Source organism: Sarcophilus harrisii, chromosome 2, assembly GCF_902635505.1.
Source record: "Sarcophilus harrisii chromosome 2, mSarHar1.11, whole genome shotgun sequence".
Lineage (NCBI taxonomy): Eukaryota > Metazoa > Chordata > Mammalia > Dasyuromorphia > Dasyuridae > Sarcophilus > Sarcophilus harrisii.
The window spans coordinates 152,794,169-152,815,603 of NC_045427.1; the positions used below are offsets into that span (position 1 = coordinate 152,794,169).

Genomic DNA, 21,435 nt, shown 5'->3' on the forward strand with positions numbered 1-21,435 from the left:
AGGGTTATGCGACTTGCTCAGAGTCACACTGACGTCAGGCCTGGCGTTCTATCCACTCTGACGTGTAGTTTCCCAGGAAAGTCTATTTTTAGAAATGAAAGAGCTCGTAGCGCCACGAATTGCCAATTCATGAGCTTTTGTAAAACTCACCCTCTATACTTAATAGAGGTGGCCATGTCCCAAATCGGTCACATAAATGTGCCAACTCCAAGAAGGCTGTGAATTATCTTTATGGGAATTATATTTATATAAATCATCACCAATAGGATTTTATAGGGAAGCGTTTTCTAGTAGCTCTAAAGCTTAAAATAAAATAATAATATAAATAAATAAATAAAATAAAAATAAATGAAGCTAAAAATAAAATAGAAATTTATCTTCTTTTTAGGTTTTTTTTTTTTTGGCAAAGTTATTAATCTATGAAGTTCTCATATTTCAAAAGACTCACTTTGCCACCATTGAGCTTCAGAGAGTTATCAGGATCATAGTTTATAGGATTGTTTACTGATATTAAATGATGTTGTCTAAGAATGAGTTTATGATGAAACTCACAGAACAATTTATTTCATTTTAGGACTCTAAGAAAGAAAGTTCTAATAGGATCATAGAACAGTCTGCTCATATTTTTTTGTTAATCTCTTTTTAATCTGCAAATTATTTTAGTCACTGAAGTCATTCAGCTTAAGGAATGTCTATGTAGTTTCTGATTTTGTAGCCTATTAAAATGTTTGCAAAACTGACAAACAAATGCTGGATTTGCCCTAGAGAGGATAAACTCCTAGGGCCACAAATTGTTATGTAGATTTCTTTGAAATCAATTAACCTCTTATCTTTTTTCTGCCCAAGTTTTATTCTGGAGCTTTTACTTTGGAATATTATATCACCAGATAATGTGTTTGCAAGTAGTATAAAGAAGATTTTAAAAACTCCTATCATTGGAAAGCAAAATTGTAGGTACTATTCCAACAATCTTCAAAAATGCAGACCCAACCTTTTCCATATATAAACTGAACACACAAGTTACTATATATTTGATTGTTAAGTGAGTTCTTACCTAGTAGCCATTTTGATATTTTTTTCCAGGATGTGTCATTTAATAAAAAGTTTTTTAAAATCTAAAATTTCCAGTACACTGGGTAGATCCTCTCCAAATTCTATATAAACCAGACCCTGCTCTCTTGGTCTTTCCATGAACAAGACATGCCATCTCTCAGATATAGGCATTTTTTCTGTCTGTCTCTCATACCTGGAATGTTCTTCTTAACTATACCTGCTGACTTCCTTGGATTCCTTTAAATTCCAACATAAAATCTTATCTCTTAAAGGAAGCCTTCCCCAACCCTTCTTAATTCTGGTGTCTTCCCTCTGTTAATCACGCCCATTTCTTCTATATGGAGCTTGCATTGAATATATCTGTTGACATGTTTTCTTTCTTGTTTGATTGTAAGCTCATTGAGGGCGGGGAATGTCTTGTCTCATTTTGTATCCTAAGCACTTAGCACAGTGCTTGATATATGGTAGGTACTTCATATATGAAAGGTACTTGATAAATGTTTACTAACTGTTTGATTTATTAATTGGTTTAATTATTAATTGGTTAACAAGAATAACAGGATAAAAAGGCAAATGTGGGTTGGCTTCTACCCCAGTGATTTACCAGTGAATACAATCATGTATATATAATACTTACATTGATATACACACATGTGATATATACACACTCATGTACATATTATATGTATATACATTTATACACATACACTTATAATTGTTCACACAATTTACAAGTTTTATTTGTTATTTGTAGTTGGGAAAAAACATAAATGTTATCTAGGTATAGGCTTTGTTCACTAAATTCTATCAACAAAGACTTCTTGAGCTCCAATATTTTGGGCCCATTAGGATATAGTCATTTAATGCTCAAAATGGAAATGACATAAAAAGTTTTATAACAGTCCAAGATTAACTAGAATCTTTGTCTATACTATTTCCTTTCTTTTCAAGGAAATGATGATTGCCACAGTAACAAGACAATGTGTTAACAGCAGGTTTTTCTTGTATTGATGGACAGCTCTTCAACTGAGAAAGTCTTCTAGATTTTCATTCTTTTCAGTTACAGTGAATTAAGTGGAGTTCCATGTTTTCATAACTAAAAATCAATGAGCCATTATCAACATCAAAAAAATTCAACATTTAAGTGTTACCACTTTTAGATTTCATTTGATAGCAAAAGAGTAAATGAGTTGGAGGGGGGTCTCCCATTAGAGAGATCATGGATTTACTAAATTACCGAAGTATCCTTTTCCCCAAACTGTGAGAAAGGGTAAACTGGCTTTGAAAAGTATCCTGTATCTTAGTCTGGATTCAGAGTAGTTTGGTTCTTTTCTTTTTCTGTATATTTTTCTAGTCGAAGAAGCCATTTGGACCAGTATTGGGAACAGAGATCTGAGTCCATGAAATGCGTGTGAGCAGGGGATCCATCTTTGTAGGCCACCACAATTAAACCACACTGAACCTAAGAAAAAAAGAAATAATATTTTCAACAAGTTCTAAAATAGCCTAGAGTTCTGGTATAGTTTCTTTTCCTTCCAAGTCAAGAAATCTAAGCTCACTATAAAGCAATCTACATGGTGTTTTCAGAGTCACCAAGGTGTATTTGGCATGAGACTGCACCAAGCTACACATTCATCATGATCAGATGGCTCTGGAGGTAACAGGCAGAAAGTAATAAATGCTTGAAGGACTGGAATGGAAGATGATAAATAGAGAAGTCCAGAGAGGAAGAGGAATGAAAGGAAATCTTTTTCAGATTGACTCAGGGGGCAAGAAAGAAATTGGTGATAAAGGACCTACCTCAAAGATGGAAGACATAAAGCACAAATGAAGCAAGGCCCTTAAAACAAATACCCAGCAAAGTTCACAATTCAAGTCAAAAGACTGACCTCAAAGTTATAGTTGGCATCATGATTAATGGCTCCAACGTATGCTACCACTTGTAAAGGGTTGTCATATGTGTTCCGGATAAATGGTTTTGGTTTTTCTGATGTCTTCCAATCAATCACACACAGCTTACCCCTACAATGAAAACAGTACAAAAGCCTGACTTTCAGGTTAGGCCGCTAGGCAAGAAAGCTCTGGAGTAGAGGCCTCAGGACCTGCTGTCGCTACCTACTGCTCATGGCCTTCCAGCCGTGGTCTCAGTTCTCCACAGTAAGGTGCATTCCACTTTAAAAGACTTTCCCCCTTGGGTTTTTAATCCTTTTAGTAGAAGAAAAACGCCACTGCTAATAATAACTTTGTTAGCTCCTTTTTCCCAGTGAGAAACTCTTTAACCTTTCCTTGACATGCTAATTCAAGGTAATTACTGGTTGCTGCCTTTCAGGGCACACAATGTAGTTTGCCTCCTGGGGTGCTATGGTGAGTGCCTCAAGAGGAGGCACATGGGAGCAGAAGCAGATGCTCACTCCAGTCCTCACCCTCTTAGCTCTGGCATGGTACTTTCCTTAATGCTTCCTTTGTGCCGCCAGCATGAGAGAAAAATGACAGTGGACATCCAAGCTTGACACACTGCCTGGGCACTGAGTAGCTGTGTGACTGATGGGTATGTCAGGCCTTCAATTTTCTCCTCAGTAAAATGGGGATTATGCTAACTGCAAAATCTGCCTCACAGGATTGTCATTAAGATCAAATGAGATAAGGTAGGTAAAGTACCAAATGAGATAAGGTACTTGATAAACATTAAGTACCAACTAGAGATCAGCTATTATAGTTTATTTCAGGTGTCCATTAGGATGAATAATTAAAAAGCAGGACTCCTATTTTTATAAAAAAACGATGACAAAGAAACCAAACAGAAAAAGGCCACTCTATTGACACTGCAGGGGCTGCAGTAGATGGAGCGCTGGGCCTGGAGTCAGGAAGGCCCTGTCCTCAGACATATCCTAGCTATGTGACCTGGGGAAAGTCACTTGACCTCCCTGTGCCTCAATTTCCTCATCTGTAAAGTGGAAAAAAAATAGCACATAATTCCCAGGCTTGTTTTGAGGATGGGATTTTTTTTTTTTCCCCCCCCAAACACGGGTGGTAAAACTTTTCAAAATTCATTTTTGTAAAAAACAATTTTTTTCCCTCCCTCCCTTACCCATTCCTAAGACATGATGCAGTTTGATATGTTAATAAACAAGTGCAATTCTTCTAACCACATTTTCATTTTTGTATATTGTTCAAGAAAAATCAGATCAATATAGGAATAAATGGACTTTTCCTTAAAATCAGTAGCATCTATTTAAAACCATCAGTAAGCATCATATGTAATGGGGACAAACTGCAACCATTCCCAATAAGATCAGGAGTGAAACAAGGTTGCCCACTATCATCGTTACTATTTAATATTGTATTAGAAATGCTAGCTATGGCAATAAGGGCTGAGAAAGATATTAAAGGAATAAGAATAGGCAATGAGGAAACCAAATTATCACTCTTTGTTGATGATATGATAGTATACTTAGAAAACCCCAGAGATTCTACTAAAAAGTTATTAGAAATAATGCACAATTTTAGCAAAGTTGCTGGTTATAAAATAAACCCACATAAGTCATCAGCATTCTTATATATCACTAACAAAATCCAACAGTCAGAGTTACAAAGAGAAATCTCATTTAAAGTAACTACTGATAGTATAAAATATTTAGGAATCTCTCTGTCAAGGGAAAATCAGAAACTTTATGAGCAAAACTACAAAACACTTTCCACACAAATTAAGTCTGATCTAACTAACTGGAAAAATATTAAATGCTCTTGAATTGGGCGAGTAAATATAATAATGACAATACTACCTAAACTAATCTATTTATTTAGCGCTATACTGATCAGACTTCCCAAAAACTATATTGACCTAGAAAAAATAACAAAGTTCATATGGAAAAACAAAAGGTCAAGAATTTCAAGGGAATTAATGAAAAAAAAATCAAATGAAGGTGGCCTAGCTGTACCACATCTAAAATTATATTATAAAGCAGCGGTTACTAAAACTATCTGGTATTGGCTAAGAAATAGACTAGTTGATCAATGGAATAGATTAGGTTCAAAGGACAAAACAGCCAATAACTTTAATTATCTAGTGTTTGACAAACCCAAAGACCCCAGTTTTGGGGATAAGAATGCATTATTTGACAAAAATTGCTGGGAAAATTGGAAATTAGTATGGCAGAAACTAGGCATTGACCCACACTTAACACCGTACACCAAGATAAGGTCAAAATGGGTTCATGATCTAGGCATAAAGAATGAGATCATAAATAAATTGGAAGAGCATAGGATAGTTTACCTCTCAGACCTGTGGGAGAGGAAGGAATTTATGACCAAAGAAGAACTAGAGATCAGTACTGACTACAAAATTGAAAATTTTGATTATATCAAATTGAAAAGTTTTTGTACAAACAAAACTAATGCAGACAAGATTAGAAGGGAAACAATAAACTGGGAAAACATTTTTACAGTCAAAGATTCTGATAAAGGACTCGTTTCCAAAATATATAGAGAATTGACTCTAATTTATAAGAAATCAAGCCATTCTCCAATTGATAAATGGTCAATGGATATGAACAGACAATTTTCAGATGAAGAAATTGAAATCATCTCTAATTATATGAAAAGGTGCTCTAAATCACTATTGATCAGAGAAATGCAAATTAAGACAACTCTGAGGTATCATACACGCCTCTCAGATTGGCTAAAATGATAGGAAAAGATTATAATGAATGTTGGACAAGATGTAGAAAAACTGGAACACTGATACATTGTTGGTGGAACTGTGAATGGATCCAACCATTTTGGAGAGCAGTTTGGAACTTTTCATCATATGAGAAGGTGTAGGGATATCATTTATGCTCATCGGATGATGATTTGGACGAACTGCTAACCTGGAACTCTAATCGGCGATGTCAAATCTACAACATAATCGTCATAGCCCATGCCTTCGTAATAATTTTCTTCATAGTAATACCTATTATGATTGGAGGTTTTGGTAACTGACTAGTACCACTAAAAATTGGAGCCCTTGATAATAGCATTTCCCCGAATGAATAACATGCTCAAAAAATTATCAAACTGTGCATACCCTTTGACCCAGCTATGTTACTATATCCTTATATCCCAAAGAGATACTAAAGAAAGGAAAGGGACTCACAAGTGCCAAAATGTTTGTGGCAGCCCTGGTCATAGTGGCTAAAAATTGGAAACTGAATGGATGCCCATCAGTTGGAGAATGGCAGAGTAAATTGTGGTATATGAATATTATGGAATATTATTGTTCTGTAAGAAATGACCAGCAGGAGGATTTCAGAAAGGCCTGGGAAGACTTACACAAACTGATGCTGAGTGAAATGAGCAGGACCAGGAGATCATTATATATAGTGGTAACAAGATTATGTCATGATTAATTCTGATGGATGCAGCTCTTTTCAACAATTACATGAATGAGGCCAATTCCAATGGTCTTGTGATGTAGACAGCCATCTACACTCAGAGAGAGGGCTGTGGGAACTAAGTGTGGAACACAACATAGCATTTTCACTTTTTTTGTTGTTTGCTGGCATTTTGTTTTTTCTCATTTTTCTTCCTTTTTGATATTTATCTTGTGCAGAAAGATCATTATATAAATATGTATGCCTATATTTGATTTACATATATATATATTTTACCATGTTTAATATATATTGGATTGCTTGCCATTTAGGAGAGGGGTGGAGGAAGGGAGGAAAATTGGAATACAAGGTTTTGCAAGGGTCAGTGCTGAAAAATTATCCTTGCATAATAAATATATTTTGAAAATAAGCTTCAATAAAACAAAAAATCTTTAAATACTTAAAGAAAAAAAGAGGCCTTTATCAGAAACACTGAATGCAAAAATTGTTTCTCATCTTTCTGCTTTCCTTCTAATTACGGTTACATTGGTTTTGTTTGTGCAAAATTTTTTAAATTTAATGTAATCAAAATTATCTACTTTGCATTTCATAATGTTTTCTAGTTCTTCTTTGGCCATAAATTCTTCCCTTTTCCACAGGTCTGATAGGTAGACAATTCTTTGCTCTAGCATCATCCTTTATGTTTAAATCATGAATCCATTTCAACCTTATTTTGGTATAGGGCACTAGATGTTGGTCAATGTCTAGTTTATTTTACACTATTCTCCAATTTTCCCAGCAATTTTTGTGATTTTTAACCCAGATCTGCTAATTATTTCTATTATGTATAGTATAGAAATACTATGTTTTTCTACTATGTTCCATTCAGAAACACCTTGCTATGATCCTAAGTTCTCTTATTGATTATCAGGTATTGATTTATTTTTCTTTATCTTGAAATATTTATTCACAGATACTTGTACTTTCCCCTGATCTGGAGGCCATTTTACTTTCTGTTATTAATATCCTCCTTGTTGGCTTATCTGTGTATGTTCAAAGTGTTTGAGTTTTCTTCTTCCTGAGATCTTTGGTAATTCCAATGCTTTTAATTTCTTATTTTGTCCTCTTGTACACTTTTTGACTCCTTTCTCTTTGATGGTGGTTTCCCTAGGAGTTAGATCTCAAAGCCATCTCATCCTCCTCCTAGACTAGGCAATTCACATTTCACCTGCCTCAGTTTCTGTCCTAGGTGACTTCTGGAGAGCCAGAGGAAGCCCCGGATGGATGCTGGACTTTGTCTAGGCTTAGTTGAACACGCACATGTATCCATTTCCTTGGTTCCTCAGTTCTTTGCTTGAGCTGTCAAGCTGCTTTTCCAAGCCAGAGCAAGCATCTGCCTTTTGGTTTTACACAGCACAGTGAAGTTATGTGCTCTACCTGAATGAGGTGGGCAGTGAAGGAAGAGGTGCTGAATAGTAAAATTAGCCTTCTCTGCTATTAGTTCGTCAGGTTTTCACCTTGTTGAGGTTCTTTGTGTCCTGGACCATGGAGATAGAATTTAAATTCAAGAAGTAAAGTAATTTCACCTATTTTAAAGAGGTTTGAGAGGTCATGAAGATCAGAGAAAATATCAGATTTCCTCATTTTCTCTATTCTTTATTTTTTAACCAAGGTTTTTAAAAACAAAGATGTTGTATTCCTAAAAATATTTATAATTTCTTAAAGGGAATGCTTGGAAACAGAAAAGTTCTTAAAACATACACAAAAAAAGAAATTTTAATGGGAACATGATAGATGTTAGCCTTATTTCTGGGCATTTTACTTTCTTCTCTAAAGATAGTCCTGGGCATAATGGCCAGAATTTTAGAGTAAAATATAGGTATGAATGTCAAAACAGCATGCTATCTAGAAAGAATTTAAATTTGGAATCAGAAGACCCAGCTGAAACAGCAGCTCTATAATTGATGAGCTGTGATCTTAAGTAAATCATTAACTTCTCTGAATTTCAATTTCACCATCTATAGAGTTTAATAATACATATACTATTTGCCTCATAGATTTGTAAGAAAAGCTCTGTAAAATTTAAAGGGATTTTGAAGAGTTATTTTGATGTTGAGGCACCTCACTGCACTCTTCTTTTCCCCTAACTATATAATCATGAGGTTTAGAGGAACTTTTTTTTTTTTTTGGGGGGGGGGGGGGTCCTCAAAGTTCCCATATCATACTGTGGTGGTTTCTCTAAGTGGAGGGGAGAGGAAGAAGGATAAAAAAAGAGCATAAAAGATTGTCATTTGCTACAATAAGAGGATTTTTGTTGTTAACATGCATCCATGTGTGCTAAGTGTTTGGACTATAGAATTTTATAAAATACTTTTCAGAAAATAACTACCGTAATTCCAATAGACTTGTGATAGAAAGTACCATCTGTATCCAGAAAAAGAACAATGGAGGCTGAATATGGATCAAAGCATAGTATTTTCACTTTTGTATTGTTGTGGTTGTTTATTTTTTTTTTAATCTCGTGCTTTTTTCATTTTTGATCTGATTTTTCTCATGCAGCATGACAAATATGGATATATGTTTGAAAGAATTGTACATATTTAACCCATATCACATTGCTTGCAATCTGGGGAAAGGAGGGTGAAAAATTTCAAGCACACAGTTTTGCAAAGGTTTATGTTGAAAACTATCTTTGCATGTATTTGGAAACAAAATACTGTAATTAAAAAAAAAAAGAAAATTAACAACATTGAAATATACTATCTTACCCCATTAAAATTGCTTTAATTCCTATTCACAATGATAAAATAAATTTTAAAAAAATATACCAGTGTAAGAGCAGTAAAAATTTTAAAAAATATACCCAGTGTATGTACATATAACTTTATAAGATTTTGGGTCTTGGTTTGTGATAATTTGCACAGCTTTTTTTTTTTTTTTTTTTAAACTAACTTTTATTAATTAACCCTCTTAATATTCCACTGAAATAATTAAGAATGTATGGACAACTAGGTGGTGAAGTAGATAAAGGGTACTGGGTCTAAAGTCAGGAAAAGTTGTCTTCCTGAGTTCAAATCTGTCCTCAGAAACCTATTAACTGTGTGATCCTGGGCAAGTCATTTAACCATGTCTGCTTTCAGTTTCCTCATCTGTAAAATGAGCTGAAGAACAAAACAGCAAATCACACCAGTATCTCTACCAAGAAAACCCCAAATGAGGCCATGACTAAAATGAATGAACAATACCAACAATGGTTATTATTTTACAGATGAAGCAACTGAAGCACATAACTGTTAAGTGGTTGAAACAAGTAATCTAGATAGAAAGTGGGAGCTAATACCTTCCTTCTTTTACTCTTTAAACTGCTGAATATCCCAACTCACCATCTTATTTCAATTTTTATAAAATTTTAAAAAATTTTATAAAAGGCATTAAACTGTATTTTAAGATTATCATCTTATACCCCATCAAGTTATACCCCAGAATATTTCCTGTTCTTGTTGTGTCAAAGTTCCCTTTTTTAATTTCGTGACCCAGATTCTCCAATTGTCTTATTTACTTATTCTGCCTCAGGTCTTAACCTCTTAATGTCTGATGAGATAAAGGTCTACCTCAGTTGCTCACCCAAAACCCCAGGCTATAATCATTCCCTCTTAAAAGGTTGATGAGATAAAGGTTTTATATCTTTAAGTTATAGACATTTCTTCTTAATGTTTGACAGGATAAAGATCTATCCATTTTAGATGTCATTAGAATATCAGTAACCTCCTTCCATTGTGTTATCCTAGGGCTCTCCCCCCATTAGGTTATCCCCACCCAGGTACCTCCCCCATTGTGTCCTTGTTCTTGTTATCCCATAAAAGACTTGCCTTCTGAGTACTTCAAGGCTGGACTCTTTGAGATGATAGTCTCGTCCAGACTTGGGACCAAGATCCATCTGGTCCCAGTATTTCTCTCCATTTAATAAACTATTGAATTGGTCTCTAATCTCTATCTTGCTCAGTTTCTTTGGCATTACATTCTCAGCTCTTTTTCATGAATATCTTGGAAAAAAGATAAAGAGTAACTGCAGTTTTTCCAGGTTACAGAAGATCTTTGAGTTGTCTCTGAATTTAGAAATACGGAAAAGTTTGACAGAGGAAATTTTTGTAATGCCCAAGGTTTTTTCTTGGGTCACAAAATGAGGAAGAACCAAGAACAGATTTAACTTTTTAACTCTAATCAATATCAGATCATAGTGAAAAATGGGGAAGAAAGCCATGAAGAAATAAGTTTTGCTATCTCTTCATTCAGTGAAAGTCAAGTTATTTGTACTTTTAGCACTGCGAGCAGAACCAACCATTTTTGGTTTAAAGTTTCAGAACAAGAGGTTTAATCAATTGATGATAACAAGATCTCATTTGATCCTAACAGCAACCCTGGATTAGGTGATTGTTATTCCATTTTGCAGATAAGGAAACTAAGATTTAAAAAGATGATGTCATTTTCTCAGTGACATAGCTATAGCTAACAGTGTCTGCCAGTAAGTCAAAATTAATTCTTTTCAATATCGGATATATTGATAACTGATCAGGTCTCTTGGGAACAGTAGACTGCCTTGGTGCTTGGTAGACAGGAGGAATAAGTTACTCCCAGAACTACTGAGATATTACCTTGATTTTGTTATGAACAAAGGGACTAACATCATTCTCATTCCTATTTTAAATAAGCAGTACTTTCAGGCATGGTAGAGACAACCCTGAAGAAGAGGAGTAGGCTCTTGGGAATAATGACCAAAAAAAAAGGCACTATCTGGCAAAGATGATGTTACTTAATTTTTTTTCAGCTGCTATGGATATCTACAATGTAGCACTTACCTATATTCAGCTACACAGTCCAGTAGTCCCAGGTATTTAAGGGTATCATGATGAACTGCACTTTCTAGAGCTCTTACTCCACTTATGTCTTTTAGGACATGCTGGACACTTGCTACATAGCCAGAGCTAATAGTTTTTTCATCTAATTCCTTTAACTGATCTTGGGATGAAAGTATGGCTTCTAATGCTTCATGGAAGTGTTTCCCTTGCAAAAAGATATCTAAGAGAAGAAGGAAAAAAAAGCAGGAAAACTCAGAAATGGCACTAAGAAATTTCCTGATTAAAAACAAGCACATTTTATTAAAATATTTAAAAACCATATTACAGAAACAATTTTTTTTTTTGGTCAAATCCTTGTTTATTAGGTGAGGGGACAAAGCTAGGCGAGGACTACTTTAGTCCTTGTTGGCAGCAGCCTTCCTCATGGCAGCTGGACATGCTGAGCTCTGCTTCCTCTTGCCCTGATGCAACTTTCCACCCCTTTTTGATGAACTTGACCCTCTCACAAGAATCAAAGCCACACCCTTCCCAGATAAGCTCTCACAAACTTGGTGTGTTTGGCCAAGCCTCCACAGCAGTGACCCTATTGTAGCCCCAATCCAGAAACGTTTTCTTTAATAAAAGTTTCTGAACAGAAAAAATCAAAAATATTTTCAAAACTGTAATAATCTTTATTGTTTTAAGGTAATGAAAATAATTTAAATAAATATTCCATGAGGATACTCTAATGAAAACTTAACTAGGCCTCTGATAAGTGGCAAACAACTTTTGAAAGAGATGAAGCCACAGAATGACCTTTATACTTTATAATAATATGAATTTACATATACAAAGGAAAAATAAAATAGGGGCTGCTAAAACAGGAAGGAAAATGGGAAAACCAATGAATTATGGCTCTGTTTGCATTTCAATTAAAGGATAATTTCATAAGCTTAAGGGAATAGCAACCCTTTTTTCCTATCAATATCATCCATGGGATAATGATTATAAATAAAAAGCCCCACAATTTAAAAGTAACCTATTTTAGTATTTTTGGAGGGAATATAAATCATCTCACTCATCTACTTTTAACATTAAAAACAGGAAACATAAAAATATGAATAAAAAACAACAAATTTAAAAAACATTTTGATTAAGACAGGAATAAGAAGAGAAAAGAAAAAAAAGACAAATACAGATGAAGACCTGGAGAGGCACAACGTTATATATACACTAAGATGGAACCAAAGAGAAAGAAAAAGAGACAGAGAAATACCCAAACATTTATACAGAAATGGATATAGAAAATACAATAAGATGATACTTTCTTTGTAATGAATATCACAATCATTATACTGTATTTTCAAATACTTATCCTATAAATATAAAAATGTGAACTTTTGTTTCTACAATGACATTTATAAATGTGATAAATTTTAGATTTCTGAACTTTGGACAAATGCCCATTCTTCAGCACTAGTCAACCTTTTCCATGCGCTGTTAGCAAGTAAGATTACAAACCTGGTTCCCTTATGTGAAATATATAATAGAAAGTTCAAATATGTTGCTTGCCAGGGTTAAAGAATAGGAATCAGACTTATTAATTCACTTGATTAGGGAATTGCTTAGGGGAGGAAACTTTCTTAATTAAGATTAGTACTTTTTTTGCAATTAGCCTAGAGCACTGATTAAATAAAGGACTTGCTTAGGATCAGACTGCCAATATATGTCAAAGGTGGAAGCTGAAGTCAGGTCTTCTGGATCAAAGTCCTCTTTAATCCATTATGTCTCTTTCATATCTTACTTTAAAGAAGTGATGGAGTAAAAATATTTGCAATAGGATTTTTTAAAAATAGAATTTCCTCATAAGCAAAGTTATAATAATGTATACAATTATTTGAAGTACATTATGAACGTTTTCTTACTAAAAACATAAATATCACTGAAAGTATTGTTTCAGTCACATCCAATTCTTCATGAACTTATTTGGAGTTTTCTTGGAAAGACAGTGGAGTGGTTTGCTATTTCCTTCTTCAACTCATTTTACAGATGAGGAACTGAGGCAAACAGTTTTAAGTGACTTGCCCGGGGTCACATAGTTATTAAGTATTTGAGGCTAGATTTGAACTTGGAAAGGTAAGTCTTCCTGACTTCAGGCCCAGCATTCTATCTAATAAACCATCCAGCCTGTATTTTACTGACAATACTAGTATGTATTTACTGATGAGAAACATAGTTAACCCTCATTTTACAGATATGGAGATTGTGGTATTAGGAAAACTTTTAGAAACATCTCTATCTAGACAGTAACTTTAAGATTTAAAAATAATCAAAACTAATTGTTAGGAAAAATCTACACTCTTTTTACCTTAGCTTCTCTTTTCCAAACTCTGATCAGTAAACTGGTACTTATGGAATTGCTCAAGTTAAAAAAGCATGCCAGCTCTAAACATGTCTCTCTTGGTTCTGGGTTCTAGGCATGGAAAGGTTGAAGACCGTTCTTTGTATGTCTCCGTGTTCACACACACACCCATACACACCCCACAAAGCACTATTTTTTCCCCTATTCTGGGACTGATCCTAGAAAACCAGAAACTGATTGGATCCTAATAAGGGGCACTGAATTGTTCTGGGTGCCATGTTTTAGTGGAGACGGTGACAAGCAGGACTGTAGCCATGGAATGTAAATAGCCCCTATCTAGTGCATGATCTCTTTCCAAAGATTGGATGGCTATTTTAGCATCCAGCCTTTCCTGGGTCCTGCAGTTGGTTTGTCTTCTTAATAGCTAATATTTATTTTTATTATTAAGACTGTTTAATCATCTGCATACTGATTCTACCTAATCAAGTTTTCGTGTGAAAGGCACAAAAGAAAGCATGAACTTGTGAACAAGGTATAAGAAAAGTTTCCTTTAACCTGCTTATCTACATTTGTTGCTCTTTACATTTACTGAACCGTTTTAGTAGTTCTAAAAGAATTTCAAAGAAAAGTGCTTCAAATTAACTCATCAATATATATACAGTATTTCATTTAACCCTCACCACCTTGTGGGACAGGTGTTCTTATTACTGCCAAATGATATATGAAGAATGCTATGAATTATAAAAGGTGGAGTTGAGGAGAGAATGCATTTCAGACATGTGACCAACTACACATGCAAGGGAAATACAGTAGTGTACATGAGTAAGTTGGGTCAGTTTGCCTGGAAAGTGGAGTTAATATAAAATAACACTGGGCTGGAGAAGGAGGCAGAACCTACTCTGTGAAGTTTTAAATGGCAGGTTGAAATTTGGCATATATTTATCCTAGGGGATCACTTTAAGATTTCTGAGTAGAGGAGTGATATGGTTAGGTCAGATTTTTAGGACTATTCATTCATTGGATAATTCTTTGAAAGACAGATTGAAGAGGAGACAGTTTCAAGGCAGGGACACCAATTATGCAAATATCTGGGGATGGGTGATCATAAGGCTGCTGTCCCATGACTAGAGGGAGAAGGGATGAATGTGAGAGATGTGAAGCTAGAACTAAAAGAACTTAGGAATTGTTTGCACATGAGGGGTGAGAGAATCATTCAAGAGTAACTGTAAGGTTGGAACCTTGCATGACAAAAAAGAGTGGCACTCAAGAGTAGAAACAGAGAAATATAGGAAAAGAACATTTTAGGAAATTCCATTTTGGCCATGTAATAAATGCTTATAGAATTTATATATGGAATGTCCAATAATGAGTCGGTTATGAATTACTGGAGTTTGTGAGAGAGAACAGTACTAGTCATATAGATTTAGGAGTCAAAATGCATAGAGAAAATTGGACTTATAATGGCAGATATGATAATGAGATGTATATAGAGAAAAGATTCCAGGGCAGAGCTTAATTTCTTGTTCTTCCCCAGAATGGTACAGGAGCAAGAGACTAGAATTTGTAGTCAGATAACCTATGTTCAAATACCAGCCTAGTCTCTTGCAAGCTTTATGACCCTGTGTATCCGAGTCTTTCTGTGTTAGTTTTTTATATATGAAGGAATTGTACTTGATGACCCTACATTCACTTAAATTAGTCTATTAGTCTTCCCTGAATATAAGGCTTCATTCTTTACCTCAGGCTATCTCAGTAATTCCATGGAGGGGATTGGGTGAGGAAGAGAAGGCAGAGGAAATCACTTCACCTTTCTAAATCCATTAGAATGTGAGCTCCAGTAAGGGCCTTATATATAAGGGCAGTATATAAGGAAAGTTATAGTCTTCCACCTTACTTTGTGTTCCCAGAGTTTAGTGCAGTGCCAGGCATAAAATGGGCACTTAACAAATACCCTTAATTGACTAAACATCTTGTTCAAGGCTTATCTTAGATATGACCTCCTGAAAGTCTTTGCAGATCCCCACATTTTCTGGTATTTAACTCATGCTCAAAATGGCTTTCATTGACTTGTGTTCATATTGTATTTTCCTTGAAAGAACATAAACTTATTGTTGCAGTGACATTTTTGCCTTTGTTTTTCCAGTGCCTAGCACAAAGTAACAAATGTCAGCAAAACTAAAATGAATTTGAAGTAGGAAGCACTACAGTTTTCTTCTCTTTAGAGAATAATGTGGAAGTGGGATTGGATAGGTTGTGCTTATTATGAGAGAGGGGTCAAAACGATCCAAAAGTGTAATAGGATACCTCAGGAGGAAATAAGCTCTACATTAGTGGAGATCTCCAAACAGAAGACAGTCACAGTCATTTATTGACCACATACTACATTCCAGGAATGTTGTGGCCAGGAGGATGAAAATATTGTTTTGCTGTCATCGTCCCACAGGACTGGAGTGACACTAGGCATGGAACTTTGCAAAGGTATTTTCAAAGGAACTGAGGAATCAGGTAGAGTATCTCATCTATTTCTTTTTTCTGGATTGAGAAAAGTATTTTTGTGCAACTTTGGGTCCTGATTCTTCCTCTTGGACCTTACATTTACTCAACAGGTTCATAATATAAGCCATCTTCTTACAACTATGATTCTGGTGTCTGAGAACTAATGCTGATTGCCATAAAAGAATGAGCCAATTCATTTAGAGTACTTGTTGAAATCTTGTTAAGGGATCATTTTAAGGAAGCCTGAGCCTCAGCAGGAATCAGCCAATAAGAAGGTGAAGCCTTAGGGGCAAAGAGGTGGAGTAAACTTTTAGGATAAAGAAATTGTAGAGGATAGAGAAAATCCTAACGAGTTAGACAGAGGATGAAGAATACCTAAATTTATGTGCAAATTCTGCCTCTTCTATGAAATACTCAAGTGACCTCAGGCAAGTTACTTAAGTTCTCAGCTTCTTTTCCTCATTTGTTAATGAGGTTGGATATGTGATTTTCTGAGGCTCTGATTCTAAATCTGTTTGATTTCAATGATTCTAGATTCCTTATACATCTGGCTCCCTAGTGGTTTGATAGTTTCCTTTTTGCTTCTTTTGTTATTAATTGCTGGGGGTCTCCACTTATCCAAATAGAATTTCTATTGATGAGAGATACTTTTGTCTTAAAAATGCCAAGTCTGATACTTAGCATTCAAAGTGTGCCTTAAGAGCCGAGAGTGTTCTAGTTAGTTTACCTATTTTCAATTTTCAATCAGATGTTAGCAAAGTTTACCAAGATCTGAATTCAGATCATTTGTAATAGTTTATTGACAGTGTTTTCAATGATATTAAAGTCAACTTAATTTGAATTAAAAGGGTTTATTTCCTACTAGCTTGAATACTATGCAATATGAACAGGTGAAAACAATTTTAATCACAGGAAGGAATTGTAAAGGGCAGAACTCTGGAGAAGTATACTTGAAAGTGTAACTCAGTAGAACTGATAAAACAATGGTTATCAAGTTTAGCATGGTGATGAATAGTTCTCTATTTCAGTATGATTGATTTAATCTTACAAGGTGTTAACTCAGTGGAATTAAGAGAAGAATTCTCTATGTACATGTATTTAGTACTTAATATAGTTCTACAAGATTGACACCTATGATGATGTACTTATCAGGGCATAGTGGACAGAAAGCTGGCCTCACTGGATTCTGCCTTCAATAATGGCAGATGTTAAGGATATCAATTAACCTGAAGAAGTAACTCTAAAACAGTGGTGTCAAATAGAACTAGGAGCATATAAGGAACCTTACAGGTTACATACTGACATATAAAGCCAATTATGTTCACGTACTTATTTTTTATTAAAATATCAACACATTAAAACTAGATAGGAACTACATTTTATCCCGTTTGGGCAATACTTGGGAGTGTTGTGGGCAAGGTATTCTTAGATTACATGTGGAAAAGGTGTCAAACTGTATTAACAGAAATTTCTTTATCCAGTAGTTTCATGTAAAAATGAAATTATGTGTCCACTTTCTATCCCTAAATGATGGAAAACAAGTAATGCTACTATGGAAATTTGTAGTGGATTTTAAGCAACAATTACCTGAAGTATATTTTGCAAAGCCATCCTCTCCCAGCTCCAGAATCATTCGTTGTTTCCACCTCTCTAGGATTAAGATTTGTTTTGCTGTCATAGTTTGCTGAAGGATTCGAGTAACACTAGGCATTTTATTCTTCTGCAAAGGTATTTTCAAAGGAATTGAGGAATCAGGTAAAGTATCTGATCCATTTCTTTTTTCTGGATTGAGGAGAAGAACTGTATTTTGTGTAACTTTTGGTCTTGATTCTTGCTCTTGGGCCTTATATTTACTCACAGGTCCATATAATAAATCATCTTCTTGAAACAAGGATTCTGGTGTTTGAGAACTAATTCTAGTTGACACAATAGAACGTATTAAATTAGAGTATTTGTCTTGGTCAACTTCTTGATAAGGGTTTTTTTTCTTTTTCTGGATAAAAAAGTAACATGAAGTAGAGAAACCTACAGAAGGAGTTAGTTGTAGGAAAAACCTACTTGATGTTCCAAGTTTCTTACATATGCCTGATAGTGACTGCATTTTTTTGGGTTCTAGATTTATATGGAATATAATTTGGTCCAAAGTTCTCCCTCTTTTACTTCAAATTTCAATGGGTATTTTGGGAGTGTCCTAAAAGAGAAAAGTAATTAATGTTAGCAGTCAGTATTTTGACCAATAAAAATAAGTCAAAGAAAGTAATTTAACAGCAATTTAACATTTTTTTCCACTAATTTTCCATGATAGCACTCCTACTTAGCAAAACTTGTACTTGACTTTTCAGGGCACTGAGCCATTTATGTTAATCATTCATATGGTTGATCTCTCTCTCTCTGCAAATCATGCAAAAAGATGGACACCTGGTGTGTGCAAGTTTCAGAATTAGTAGACAGCTGTTGCTTGGTTCTTAGGGTACACAATATGAATTTCTCAATAGTCACAGAATCATTTCAAAGCTGAAAAAGCTGGATCATAGATTATACAATCTATCTTCTTTATAAGTAAACTAACAAAAACATATGAATAGAACTTAAAACAAAGTGGCACTAAATATAAAATGATGAAGCTAGTTTAGATGATCTCTAAACTGTATTCCAATTCTAATCCTTTCATCAGGTGCCCTATAGAAGAGATATCTATCAATTAGTCAACAAACATTTATAAAGTGCCAATTAAGTTGAGACACTGTACAGACCTCTCTTCTTCTCTCCTAAAACAAAACAAAACAAAAACCCCTCCAGTTTCTATCATTTTTAAGGAACTTAAATTTAATGGTAGTCATGTTAAGCATATTCTAAAATTAATAGAAGATAAACTAATTAACTGATTAGTGGAGGGAGAGCATGAGGAGCTGGGAGAATAAGGAAAAATTGCATGCATAAGTGGTGACTGAGCTGAGTTCTAGTGAAAATGAGGGGCATAGATGAGGAAAGAATGCATTCCAGGCAGGGGAAAGAGCCAGTGCAAAGATATGGAGGAGGGAGATGGGAATATCATTTATGAGGAATATAAAAAAACCCAGTTGATACATAGCAAGTACTTGACATTTTGTTGAGTTGGGAAGCAATAAACTGTGAAAACCAGCAAGATGTCAATACCAGAAAGCCAGTTTGGAACAATAATAATGATAAGAACTAACAATTGCACAGTGTTTATCAACACATACTGGCCTTGTAATTGATTCTTTTCCTCACTAATAAATCTTTTTTTTCCAATTACAGGTAAAGAGAGTTTTCAACATTCACTTATAGATTTCCACATTAGTCATGTCATGAAAGAAAAAATCATAACAAAAAGGAAAAACCATGAGAAAGAAAAATCAACAACAAAAAAGTGAATATTGCATGCTTCAATCTGCAGTCAGAGTTTATAGTTCTTTCTTTGGATATGGATACATTTTCCATTAAGAGTATTTTTAGTATTGTCTTAAGACTTAGATCATTGTATTACTGAGAAGAGCAAAATCTATCATAGTTGATCATCAGCACAATGTTGCTGTTAAATGTTTTCCTGAATCTGCTCATTTAAATGAACTGCATCAGTTCATTTAAGGCCTTCCAGGTTTTTCTGAAATTTGGTTGTTCATCATTTCTTATAGAATAATTCTATGGCATCTAGTTTTAAATTCTACTTCTGACACTAGCACTATGACCATCTGTCAGAGTCTCAATTTGTTTATAAAATGAAGACTCATCTTCATTAAGCTCTTTAATATCTAACTCAAGGTATTGTCAGTGAGGCTCAAGTACTCCATAAAACATTTTGTCAGTTACACATAAGATAGAAGGCAGTTAGAAGGACCAGCTACCTAGACTTGAGAATCAAAAGTATCTGAGTTCAAATTAATTAAAATCCAGGCTACCCTGGTCGGGTCATTTCAATCTCAGTCTCAGTTTTTGGAAGATAACAGCACCTACTCCCAGGGATACTGTGAGGCTATAACATATTTGTAATGCGTTTTGTAAACCTTAAAAGTGCCATGTAAAAGGCATTTATTCTTATAAAAAGCAATTATTAATAGGCAAGGAACTGTGGAAAGCACTTAGAGACAATAAGAAAAGTTTTTCTCAAAGGAATTTTAAATTCTATTCAGAGAATATAACACGAACACAAATGCAAAATTTCTACAAAGTAATTTCAAGGAGAGCACACAAAGTTAGAGCTCGGGTGGGATGAGTGTCAGAAAAGGTCTCATGAGGGAGATGGCACCCGAGTTGTTTTTCCCAGAGAGATGGAAAGGAAGGACATTTACAGACGCTGGGAAAGCGCTGGGCAAAGGCAACGAAAGCTGGAAATGGGATATCGCTATTATTACTAAACACACCTGGTAGGGGATTAATCTTCCCTCACCTTTATAGCGGCAGCTACAAATGTGGGCCCCAATCCCGGGAGAAGACAAAGAGGCCGCTGACAGCATTCAAGTGACTTTCTTATGACCATGTTCATTATAAAAATAATAATAGGCAGTAATTATAGAGCCCCAGACTACGGGGTGGCGGGAAAAAAGAACTTGGCGCTCATTGGACGAGAGTGCGTCCTCAGAAGAGCGTGAAGAACGTACACAGACTTGGGCGCGTGCGCGGGACGCAGAGGCGTGAGGCCGGGAAAGGAAAGCGGCTGAAGCTGATTGGGAGGGAATGGGGTTACGGCAGGCAACCTAACAGTGTAGTCAATTTAAGGCTCTAGCAGCAGCGGAGGGCTAGCTAGATGGCTGGCGTGAGGTTGGATGGGAGGCAGGCCCCTGTTTGTACCTTTCGTGAGCCGCAGACTCTTGACAGCTCCTTACAGCGCCGTGATGTGGCGGGCGGCAGCTCCCGCAAGAGTCACGATCCCTGGTTTTATCAGGTCCCGCAAACCAGACCTGGACGCAGGTTGGCGGGAAGGAGCGACCGCAACCGTCATGCACTGCGACTGCCATTCCCCGCTCCGCCCCTCACCCCCTTTCGTCCCTATCGACAGCTATCCCTTAAAACAGACTGCAACGAGGCGCTGAGGGTCGGGAGTGGGGTGGGGTGAGGCTCACGTGACCAACCTCATTTCTCGATTCTCTTTGCTTGCTTTTAGCTTTCAGACCGCCATCTTGAGTTAGGGCTCCGGCAGGAGCAGTGAATTCTGCGAGGCGAGTCGTCCTGCAGGAAGAGTCGGCTTCTCTCAGTGGTGGGGCAGATAGCATCCTTTCTTTTCTTCCTTTCCTCTCTAAACTTGAAATTAGCGACCAGGACAGACAGGGTATGTGAGAAAGGGATTAGATTTAGAACGCGTTCTTCTGCCCGGCTCCAA

General features: G+C 35.7%; 1 protein-coding gene across 3 annotated transcripts; it reads right to left on the bottom strand.

The window, feature by feature from the left end:
- Positions 1-1,768: 1,768 nt before the first annotated feature.
- MGME1 (mitochondrial genome maintenance exonuclease 1) lies at positions 1,769-21,299 on the bottom strand. Of its 3 annotated transcripts, none has more exons than XM_031951071.1 (5): positions 21,188-21,299; positions 17,685-18,288; positions 11,261-11,480; positions 2,943-3,075; positions 1,769-2,515 (listed from the first exon to the last, which is right to left on the bottom strand). In XM_031951071.1, exons 2-5 carry the CDS (start codon positions 18,196-18,198, stop codon positions 2,354-2,356), a joined length of 1,029 nt encoding a protein of 342 aa, XP_031806931.1. In that variant the 5' UTR covers positions 18,199-18,288; positions 21,188-21,299; the 3' UTR covers positions 1,769-2,353. The 3 variants fall into 3 exon arrangements, with proteins under 3 accessions (XP_031806931.1, XP_003758199.1, XP_031806932.1); XM_003758151.4 differs by lacking the exon at positions 21,188-21,299 and adding an exon at positions 20,907-20,994; XM_031951072.1 differs by lacking the exon at positions 21,188-21,299 and adding an exon at positions 20,506-20,765.
- Between the last annotated feature and the right edge of the window lie 136 nt (positions 21,300-21,435).